The sequence below is a fragment of the Astyanax mexicanus genome, chromosome 18 (assembly GCF_023375975.1).
Source record: "Astyanax mexicanus isolate ESR-SI-001 chromosome 18, AstMex3_surface, whole genome shotgun sequence".
NCBI lineage: Eukaryota > Metazoa > Chordata > Actinopteri > Characiformes > Acestrorhamphidae > Astyanax > Astyanax mexicanus.
Genome location: NC_064425.1, coordinates 15,267,402 through 15,278,801, shown reverse-complemented (window position 1 = coordinate 15,278,801; position 11,400 = coordinate 15,267,402). Strand labels below are relative to the sequence as shown.

The 11,400-nt window shown below is 39.1% G+C and overlaps 1 protein-coding gene across 1 annotated transcript in view; it reads right to left on the bottom strand.

Moving 5' to 3' along the window:
* Window positions 1–711: 711 nt before the first annotated feature.
* The window catches only part of taok1a (TAO kinase 1a), a 31,341-nt gene continuing 20,652 nt past the window's right edge, over window positions 712–11,400 (bottom strand). The window contains exons 15-20 of the mRNA XM_007245898.4: window positions 11,096–11,224; window positions 10,172–10,375; window positions 9,752–9,991; window positions 8,980–9,192; window positions 8,687–8,869; window positions 712–7,585 (exon numbers count right to left, since the gene is read on the bottom strand). Coding sequence (XP_007245960.3) covers window positions 7,061–7,585; window positions 8,687–8,869; window positions 8,980–9,192; window positions 9,752–9,991; window positions 10,172–10,375; window positions 11,096–11,224 — 1,494 coding nt within the window. The 3' untranslated portion in view covers window positions 712–7,060. The remainder of the gene's footprint in view (window positions 7,586–8,686; window positions 8,870–8,979; window positions 9,193–9,751; window positions 9,992–10,171; window positions 10,376–11,095; window positions 11,225–11,400) is intronic.

Genomic DNA, 11,400 nt, shown 5'->3' with positions numbered 1-11,400 from the left:
ATCTACCTGTATTTGTTCACTGTTCTGCAGTAAACGTTTTTTTAAACACTAAAGGTGCTAGCATTACCGCTACCTCTAAGTATAAACCTTCCTCTGGAGAATTACTTGTTTAATATATATATATATATATTACTGATTGTCTGATCTGCATATCTGCATATACTAAAGTACACGGACACATTATCCTCGCCTATAGCACAGTTTTCCAGTATAAAAAAAATGATCAAACATTCATAAACTGATTTTACTCAATTGGTGCAACACACCCAGAAGAGTTAATGAAGTGGGAATTCTCCTCTCTAGAGATTCTCTGCTTTTTACTATAAAGCATCTGGAGGGACAGATCTACAAATCATGTGAACACTACTGTTTCAGTGACTGATCTGTAGATCATGTGTTTGATTTTACAGGGTTCACCACTCACTCACTTATATATCATATATTACAGTGAATGTGTCTTAAGAGAATAAAGTGCATCCGGATGGTCCAGTCACTGGTTAATCAGTATTTATGGATACAAATACACCATGAAGAAAAGTGATTACATTGATCATGTCAAAATACAGTGACTATGATTCCATTCATAAATTAAAAATAAGAAGCAGAACATCTATATTGGTAATTGTTTTTATTGGCACTGTAACCTTATTTATTTTAAGATGTATGCTCTCCTAAAATAAAAAAAATGAAATAAAAGACAAGACAACACGATGTACTAAAATTATTTTATTACAGCCAAGTCCTCTCTCCATTCTCCAGTTGATGTATCTATACCAACACTATACAGTACAAGCAAAATATTTCAATAAACCCTAGATGTTTTTTTTCTCTGAATCATGAATACTTTAATATAATCTCAAGCCATAATCTTTTTAGACATTCAATAACATGTTTCACAATCTATACATTTTGATACAGGTTACATATGAATTGTAGTGGTGAAGCTCAGCCAGAAGACGATAAATACTGGCAATCATTTTTTACAGAAATGTACCCCTATCCTTCTTCGACTAGCCTCCCCTCCTCAACATTTTAGTTCTTACACATTGGCAATGAGTGATCTGCTCCATCAGATATGCTCAATTAACTAACCACTGCTGGTTTCACTGGAGAGGAGACAATGCAGTAGTGACTGGGCTTGGCAGCACTGGGATGGCACAGTGTTCGACTGAAGGCTGAACCTTCAATACTTTAAAACAAAAGAAAAATATAAAATGTATACATTTCAAACCTGTATTTCTTACATATATCACTACTTACATATCCCCTAAAATCAGTCAGTAGGACAAAAGCTTTAAATGAAGAAAAACAAATTACATTTGTGATGAATCCATGTTTATCCAGGTTGTTGGTGATGATGTCCAGTAAACAAATGAGAAGAAGACAAACAAAAAGTGATCTCTGCTGCCTCTTTCCATACAGGTACACGTTTAACACCAGAGGAAAAGTCTGACCAAATTTAAAGGGCATTTCGGCATAAAACGTCCCACAGCCAATGAGGATCGGTAGGAGTTGGAGTGTTAGACCTAATCCGCTGGCATGGCTGCAGGTTTTCATTCCAGCCAAGCAGGAACACTTCATCAGTTGTTTAAAGACTGACCAATTAACTGAACAAGTGGAATCAGGTGTGCTAATGGTTGTTTGGAATGCACACCTGCAGCCACACTGGCCCTTTGTGGATTAGGTTTGACCGCACTGAAAAAGTGCTATGGAAACTACTGTGCTATCACTGTAAGTAGGTGAGTATGTCATTTTGGCCAGAGGGCCACTTTTACATGCTTTCCAAGCTAAACAAGGATTGCATTACTTTTTATCAGGATTGTAGCCTTTATGAAGTGTTTAAATAGGTTCAAACTGAAGACTGTAGCTATAGTTAAAACATTCACCACTTTCCTGCATATGGTGCCCCTATATTTATCATGGAGCACAGCGGAGCATAGTGGAAGCATTAAAGTCAGAAACATTCATTTAAGTAGCTTTTACCATAAACACAACAGAGAGGGATGTATGAGTCTAAGAGGAGAAGGGTGACTTGGCGAGTGCAGACGCACTGTTGTGAGGCAACGTCTGAACTCTTTAATGGAACTGGGTGAACAGAAAGTGTGTCGAGGTGCAGTGTAAACACACACAAGTCCCTGAATTCCAACTCGGAGGCCCCGCAGCACGACTCTCCACTTGAGCAGAGCTGAATCAAACAGTCCGTATCTATCAGTATCACTCTTTCTAACTATAGGAGAGGTTTTACATAGATGACTGTTTTAACTCTTAATGTACAATATCAACACTCCACACTCAACTGTGTGGATTACATTTTTTTAAAAGTATTAGTTCAATAAACTATATCAATAAACATTTTTCTGTACTTTGAGAAGGGGGATACCATTTGGTATGAAAGGGCTTTTAGAGCATAAGCTGATCATTTAATTCAATCAAATCTGATTGAGCCCAGATCCAGTGTCTCATCTCATTTGTCTTGCCTTGAGAGAGTGAGACAGAGCATTTTGCTTTACTCACAAGTGCACAACAGCAAAACAAATAAAAACACAAGAAAGGAAACAAAAAGAACAAACACAGACAATATAATCCATTTTAAACTCCATCACGGTAAACCCAATCAGTTCCTTCTTCTTTCAAGCGAGCTCCTTGCAGTCACAGTGATGTAAACGAAACCAGCTGATTTGGAGGACATCATTCCTGGAAATGAATCCTGAAGTGCGAAGTTCACTCATCCTCCAGATCCAGGCAGAGCTTGGTTTAGTGTAATGCCAGAGGAGCAGGTAAAGAGGAGGACAAGAAGGAAGTCAGAGAGAAAGAAATGACAGGGGCATCAGCAACACCACTCATGTACCTAGAGCTCCACACCCTGCAACTGCACTTCATCAAGAACAAGTGGGGAAAGGTGAAGGGGGAAAAAATATAAGAGCGTTCCCTGCCATTGTCAGAATAAGTTCTGCTCAAGTACTTACTCACACCTAAAGCTTCTAACAAGCAACTTCTGAAAGATTTTATCTCCACTTTGGGAAGAAAAAAAATGCAAACATTGCATTTACCTGTGTTCATTCTGAACAGAAGAAGCGCCTGTTCCCGTACAGCTCTGCCTGTTTGCATTGCTAAGCCTGCTGTCATGACCTTAAAGACTTAACACAACCCATGAATATCCTTTTGTGTTGAAATCTAATCTTGAAAAACACCTCAGTATCCTAATTTGAGTACTTGGGGAAACCACATTCTTCCATCTGTGTTGACCTGGGCTGTGTTGGATTTGCTAAAATAATCTTGTTTTTTTCATCTGCTTTCCTTTATTTTTGTCTAAGCTGGTAGCAAGATGTATTCAGAGTCAGCTTTGTGTGTTTGTGTTTGTTCTCCAGTCTTGGTTGTCCAGTCAGTTTGTTGTCCAGATTCTTGCACAGTTTGGTGATTAGCTCATGAATTAAATCAGGTGTGGCTCCACCCATCCATAATTTAAATGAAGTATTTTTTTTTAATGGATTTTTTTTTTTTTTACCATTGGTGTGATTTGTTTGGGCAGGTGTGAGTACAGTAATTACACTTAAAAGGGGACTAAAATAACTGCACAGAGACCCATGAGAAAAAGTGGCCTCAGGAGTGGTTTGTTTGAGGTGAGAATGTGATCTGACCTCGAGTTGACTCAACTATTTATTTCCTTTACTCGGCAGATTTGAGATAACCAGCTTTCATAGACATATTGAAACTGATATACTGCTACAGGTATGAACACATGCCATCTCTGCCACTGCTACACCTTAATTTGTAACAGTTAATTTGTGCTTATCTGGTCATAGTCCTAACAGGGTCGCGTGACTGATGGTAATTAAGGGCATTTTCTCTGCACAATGTCTGCATAGCTAAAATTCCATTACATATAGAGACATTCCCTCCTGGGAAAGCTCTTTGCCATGAGGAAGTGTGCTTGTGTGTGTGTGGGAGGGGTTTCACACAAAAAAGATTAAGAACCCCTGGCCTAGACTATCACTAAGGATTGGTTTGTTGTGCTGCATTTTGGTGCACTTGGATTTTATTTTTAATGGGGAAACTGATTTGGATCAGAGTACAAAATGCTCTTACTGTTCCATTACAGTTTATCTAGGTTTATATTTAGGAGAAATAAGCAGAGATAAAAACAAAAAAAAATCATTTATCCAGACACAGCCCTAGGTTCTCAAAGCGCTCTATGGTCCATTTTGTGCTCCGTATGTATTAAGGGACTGAAATTAGATCAAACTGTGGACTGTCTTGGGTTTAAGAACCTGCTTTAAGAGATCATGTGGATAGAACCTTGACTCATCTTTACTAATAAATCACAAATACACAAGACTTAAAAGCCTAAACAAGCTTTTGTTCAATAGTTTACAACATCTAACAATATTATTTGGCTACTGCAGCAACACATACCACTCTGAAATTAGTGGTAGTACCTGTATTTGGCAACTGCTGGAAATCAAGCAGGTTTTAATTTGAATGTTGTGTAACATCATTTAGCATCCTCTCCACCTGCAGTCCCATTGAGGACAGTATTTGTAATTCTGACTCACTCAAACGAATATACAGTACATAAAGTGCTCCAGCTAGGCAGCTTATTTTTTAAAGAAGGCACTCCAATCCACAGTCTGTGCTCTGCAGCGTGTGATAGAATATAGAGGGAAAACATAATTCTATATTTAGCCACTCACACCCCCTCTATTCCAACAACACAACCAGTTCTAGTATGACACATCAGGTTCAGATGTACAACCTCACATAGCTTCTGTACATCGCATAAGCCAGTTCACTCCCTGAATGAGGTACAACTTCTGTTATAGGTAGTCCAGCAACACATTCAAACCCAGGCATGTATGTACTGTACATTCAATACATACATGCATTAAAAGGCACTAACTCAACTTAACATAAAAATGTACCTGATCTCTTTGGCTAGATACTGCTAACTGAAACGACAAAGCATTAAAACAACCCAAACGTACAAGCAGTCACTAAACGTATGTATACAACATTAATGAAGAGTAATGTAATATAATGTAGAGAAAAAAAATTATTACAACACATATCTTGGAAGTATCTGAAGGGGTAGATCACTTTGGTACACTAACACTGACTTGTAAGGGGAAACACACCACTTATGGCACATTTAACTATTTTTTAAAAACACTGATTACTCTAAATGACAATCTCTGAAACATGAACACTGACAAAACACTGTTCATTAGCTCTTTCCTTAAATACAATCTTAAATAAAATAAAGGTGCTTCTAGAATCAGGGGCCTCATTCGCCAACAACATCCTTCTAACAAACGCTTAAATTTAGAATCAGGATAAAATGTCTATGTCAAATGTGTTTTCAAACTGCAGAATTTTTCAATTTTCTTGCAAATGTAACAAATCCCAAATACTTACAATCCCACCAAACACACTGACCCTGTTTACACTTGGTCACTTAATGCCTCTTAAAGTATAAGGTGTATATCTGGATAGAAATGCATGTGTGAACACACTCAAAACACATTTGCTTAAACCACTTCAAAAGGTGGTTTGAAACACAGTTGAGTCACGTTACAGCAGTTTAAACACTTAGAATCTCTTCAAAATCCAATTTATTATCCGAAATTCCCTCTTGGTACAACTGAACACTAGTAATAGTTGCTGTGTAACATGCAAATCTACATATTCCATCTCACACAGCAATCGGATTATTGTACAATCAACTGTTAAAAATGCACTTAGCTAGAATCTTGAATTAAAATCCAAATAGTAGTCATATGAAGTGACCAGATGTAAACACTGCAAGTCTTTAACTATCACTTTGTTGATAGTTAAAATCAAAAGTATGACATTTTTTTTAGAAAGTTTCGTAAACACACTAAGATGTGTGTCATGAATAAAAATGCTTTTCTATAGAATTGTTTAATAGAGAAAGAGCAATCTGAAGCACCATCATTTTTCAGTAAAATACTAAAGAGGGGGATTTTTGCTCTTATTGGCACCAACCTGCAACGTTTTAGCTACACTAATTTCAATCATACATTCTTAAAAATGTAAAAATGCAACCAAAGAAAAATTATATATCATAAATTCTAAACAATATTTAAAACCACTGGCAGTATGAAGTGCATATGGCAGAACTATTACATGGGAAGACTGCAGTTACCTTGTCATTCTAACCCATATTGGAACACATAATCTGCATATTGAAGTTATAAATAATATTAACTAATCATTAATTTCCTTAAGTTAAACTAATAAACTCAAATTACAACCTACATTGGGATTCAAGTCAACCTTCACCTCATTTTGGGGAATAACAGCAGGCTGGCAATGTGGCAGAGTAGGAACTGTGGCAACACTAAATCAGGATCAGTTTGGCTAGAATGTAGTACATCGTTGCTGTCATGCAAAAACCTTGAACAAAAACCTTTACAAACAATGGAAGAAACATTTTTAACAATTAATGAAAGTCAATGTAAAATTGGCCCATTCATTAAAATGAAATGTTGACACAATGTAAAGGACAAAAGCCAGATTCACATTACATTATATAGAGAATGGATAAACTAATTTTCATGCATGACAGCAAAGATATATGGTAACCTTTTCTTATTAATGCTTCTGTGTATTAAATGGTGACCCTGTTCCATCAACTCAATGGAAGTTGAGCAGTTTTTGTACATAACACACTGTACACTTGTTCTATTTACTAGAGGGAACTGTAAAGACAATTAAAAGAACTCCAAGGAGTCCCACTGACTGAGCAGTAAGTGAGCTAGCAGTTATAGACACAGGCATACTCTAGCTCTGCATGCGGGCCAATCAATTGTCCTGCAGAGGCAGAATAGCTATTGACCTGAGCAACATTTATCCATACTTCTCATACCTCAAACCTGCATGTTGGAGAGGGGAGGAGGGAGATATTAACAATGGATAGGGAAGTATGATCTTAGGGGAATGCAGTTCAGCTTATTTTTTTTCTGCTATCAGTCCCCTAACCTGTTTGTTTGCACGTATGAGTGTTTGTAAGAGAGTAGGGCTGGCACTGGTATTCCAGAATCTATGTGTAGGACAGGTGGGAGCCGTTTGATATCTGAGAGGTGATGCTGGTGCTCCTGCTCATGCTCTGCTCACTGTGCCCCCCTGAGGTGGTCCTCCTCAGGGCCTGGGGGCTGTTCCGCATGCCCACGCTCCCGCTGCTCTTTGGCAATGCCCCCATTGGGCTTGCAGACGTGTGGTTCCACTGTGGAGGTCCCACTCCAGGTAAAGCTGGGCCCCAGCTCTGCTGGCCAGGTGTTCCTCCCTGACCTGAGTAGTAGTGGTGGCTGGAGGCTGAGCTGCTGCTCCAGTGGGAACCTTGTGAAGTTGCTGTGCTGCCCTGGGCCTGCTGCGGTGCCCAGCTGGCCGGTGCTCCAGGGAAGCTGTGACTTAGGCCCTCGGGGGAAATGTTGGCCAGCACCATGTTACTGAAGCCCAGGCGGAGGCTCTCGGAGTCGAATGCCTCGATCTCTCGGGCCTGGCGTTCCAGCAGGCTACGGATGCGCTCGGACCGCTCATTCTGCAAAGCCAACATCTCCTCTTCAATCTGTAGGAAGGAGAGAGCAGAGGAATTTACACTCTGATTTGTAGGTAGCATTACAGCAGTCCATCATAGTAATGCAAAAATCTTGTGTGTCAAAAATGACAGCTAGAAGGTGGGGTGGGGGGGGGGGGGTGTAGTTTGTTGCGCCCAACCTAATCTCCAGGTGCCGCCATCACTGTACTGATCATGACTTTACTTTTTAGATGGCGGTGCCTGGAGATTAGGATCACTACAGGTTGTAAACAGTGTTTTTTAGTATGCTTCTTGTGTACTTTTAAAGTTATTAATGCCATGTTTTAAACGTCAAGGCTCTCCAGATTCTACCAATGAGGTGTGGATCTACTTTGAGCCTGGATAACCGTGTAAAAAAGTGATTTATCTGCTAAATATCTTCATTATTATGTAAAATGATGGGACCACACTAACAGCACTTTGCACATCCCATTATAACGGTTGATTAATGTCCTTTCAATTAGTCTCCATCAAAGTGAACAAATCACCCTAACCAGCTAATTTAATTAATGACAAGTCGATTCTCTGGAGTGTTTTTATAATGATCATTTAGTGTACGTAGTGTTTGCTGATTTACTCATTCCATTTTCACCATGTACCATTAGAGTCACAGATCTTACCTTTTGCTGCTCTTTGCTTATTAATAAAGAAAGAAAATGGTTCTTTTATTAATTGTCATGGTTGGATGTGTAAAATGCAACACAGCAGCTTTAGGCTTTAGAAATGGTGCTGCTAATACTTCCATTTGACCCTGGCATACTGAGTCATGAGTTTGTTTTCAGTTAAATGGAAGTGTGGTGATTCAGATGACACAGGAAAGTGATGTGCGATATCTAATCTATTACAGGGTTAAAGCCACACCCACTTTCAGTCAAAATTTAAAATGCACAAACACTGTCATTCTTTATTTGACAGTAACAGTAACAATCTCACCCGAGTTTACCTGATTAACTTGTTACAAGTTTAAGGATGTGGATAGAAACATTAACTGTCAACTGAAAACTAATCATATCACTTATCTGGGTCTGTAAATTTGTGTCAGTTTTCCTGAAAAAGGAGTTTGTGTTTGTGTGAGTGTGGTGTGGGTTAGACCTTCTGTTCTAGAAGAGCTCTGCGCAGTGACACTCTCTGTTCCAGCTCCTTTCTCTCACGATCCTGCTGTGCCTCTGTCTGCATCTTAATCTTACTCTGATACGCATTCAGCAGCTCTAGCTCCTGCTGCAGCTGCATCCTCAACACCTGACACTCAGCCTCCTGTGCCTCATCCAGTCGAAGCTGAGAAAATAAAAGAAAAGAGAGTATTCATATTTTTATATTTAGGTTATGTTTTAATCTCTTAGAATAACATTGATAGCATGGTAGTCTAGTATCAGTGTTAAACTCACAGCCTGTGTAGACAGCATATCATTGATGGAGTGGTCGTACTGCTCGGCGAGAATGGCCAACTTTCTCGTTTGCTCCTCCTTCAGTCTCTTCAGCATGGTCTTGTGGTCTGACTTGGGCGTGTTATCGAGGAGTTGGTTCCTCAGGATCTTGTATTGTCTTGTCTGAATCTTACACGTCTCTTGAAACTGTTTCTTGATCTGGAGCTCTTTGGACTTGAGAGAGAACAATGAAGGTGGATTAGTGTTACTTATGTGCTTTGGCCAAAGAGACAGGGAAATTACATTTACATGCATTTAAGGTTTAGTCTAAATAGACTGAGAGTATAATTAGGATATTACTGTGTAAACAGCAGGGATCAATGATTAAGTCTTAAATAATCAACTTTGTTTATATTTTTGCACTCAAAATAAGGGTGAAGATGGGTGATTGATGGGATATTCCACTTTTGACATTGTGCTTAACATTCCTCAACATATAACTGCCACATCTATCTAGGGAGTATGTCATAGAAGGCATCATCACCCACAATGGACAATGATTGTGACTGATGAATAATTTGGCAGTGTTCTTTAGCTTCCATGGGAAAAGATACTATATATATTTTCTGCAAAAGATTCTGATATGTCTGTTTATATCATATAGTCAGTAAACATAGTTTTTTAGGATTAATACAAATTTATTGGCTATTGTAAGCATATAAGATTAGTAACTAATAGGAGAAAAATAAATCCAGAATCCGCAATCAGATCCTCCTGAATAATGCTGGATTACCTTGAGGCTCTTAGGCTGCTGGCGGACTTCCATGACATGCTTACGGCGCAGCTCCCTCTCCCTGCGCTTGTTGTATTCCATCTGGTTGTTGAGCTCAGTCTGGTGCTGTAAACGGATGAGTTCCGCCCTCATCTTCTGGATGGTGTTTAGGTGCCTGAACTCCAGCTCCTGCATGGACTCGTGGTGCCTCAGCAGCATGGCATGCTCCAGGTCCTTCTGTGTCTGTCGCTTATTTAGCTCCTGTAAAATGCACAAACAGTAGAAGAACAATGAGACTCATGATCTCTAGTTTATGATCTCTAGATCTCTGGTTTAAACCGTATAATAATTTTAAGTCCCTCAAAAATAGTATTGCTCTATCCACATAATAGAGAGGATTCTACAGCAAAATGAAAAGGATCCTGAGCTGGATCCACCCACCTCTCTTGCCAGGTCCTGCTCCACATTGTGGCGAGCTATAAGTATGCGACGTTTGAACCGGCGGCACTCAAGGTCCAGGTACTGACGTTGTCTGCGTAGAAGGTTTGCCTCCTCCTCTGCCTGAAAGTGCTGGATGTTCTCTTTCTGCTTTGACAGCCACTCCTGCTTCTCCTTCTTTGGCGTGGATTGATTCTCATTTAGCTCCTGCAGAGGAGATGATTGTGGAGAAGATGAGGGACACATTCTTAAAAACAGAAAATTAAATACCGAAGAAAGACTGTTTAATATGATTAACTGAGAAATAACCTGTGCTGTGCCTATCCCAATACACAATCACAATACAGCGTTTCCTCAGGTTTTTTTTTGCAGTAATGGCAGCCTTTCGATAATCACCAGATTTAAGCATTTTTTAAGCTCTGCTCAGGTAAATTAAATAATAATAATAAAAAAAAAACAGTCAACACTTCATCACTCTCAGTAACAGTTTGCTAGGATAGTATTGCCAGCAGTGCCAACTTAGCTTCAGCATTTGTTTATATCAAAAGACTAACTATCTTTCTGTGTGTAAATTTCACTGTGGCATTCTGTGATCTCCAAAAAGCAGTAATTTTATGTAGTGCTGCCAAAATCCTGCATGGCAATGCTAAGAAATCACACTGCCCAGTCATGCAGTGCTTGAGTGCATGCTTTTGTTATTAAAAAGGACCGTTATGCTACACTGTGAATGTTTTTCCCAACTGTAAAACTAACCTAATGTTAGCTAGTTTAATTTCCCTCTTACGGTCTTTCCTATGGCTCCACTTTGTATCAGTCATTCCAAAATAAAAGCCCTCTGCAATTTGTATTAGGCAATTTTTATTAAGCAGTGGCAGTAATAATTATGTAGTGTTTATAAGCATGTTTTAGTACATGTGGTTTCCTGACCTCTTTGAGCTGCTCTTTGCGCATTTTATACTCTCGCTTCTGAGACTCCAGGAAACTGCTCAGCTCTTTCTTCTGCTGGCTCTGGATGTGCTGCTGGAACTTCTTCTCATCATTGGCAAAGGTCTTGGCCTAATGGGAACAAACAGTTTCCACAAACCTTTAATAAACTGAAAATTATTACAGGAAATAAAAGCAGTGCAAGACTGTGAAAAGATCTATAATTATGTAGACCCAATAGGAACTAGTTATATGATAGATTACAGTAGACAAACACTGATGTTTGTGTTCCTGCTAACTGGGTAATG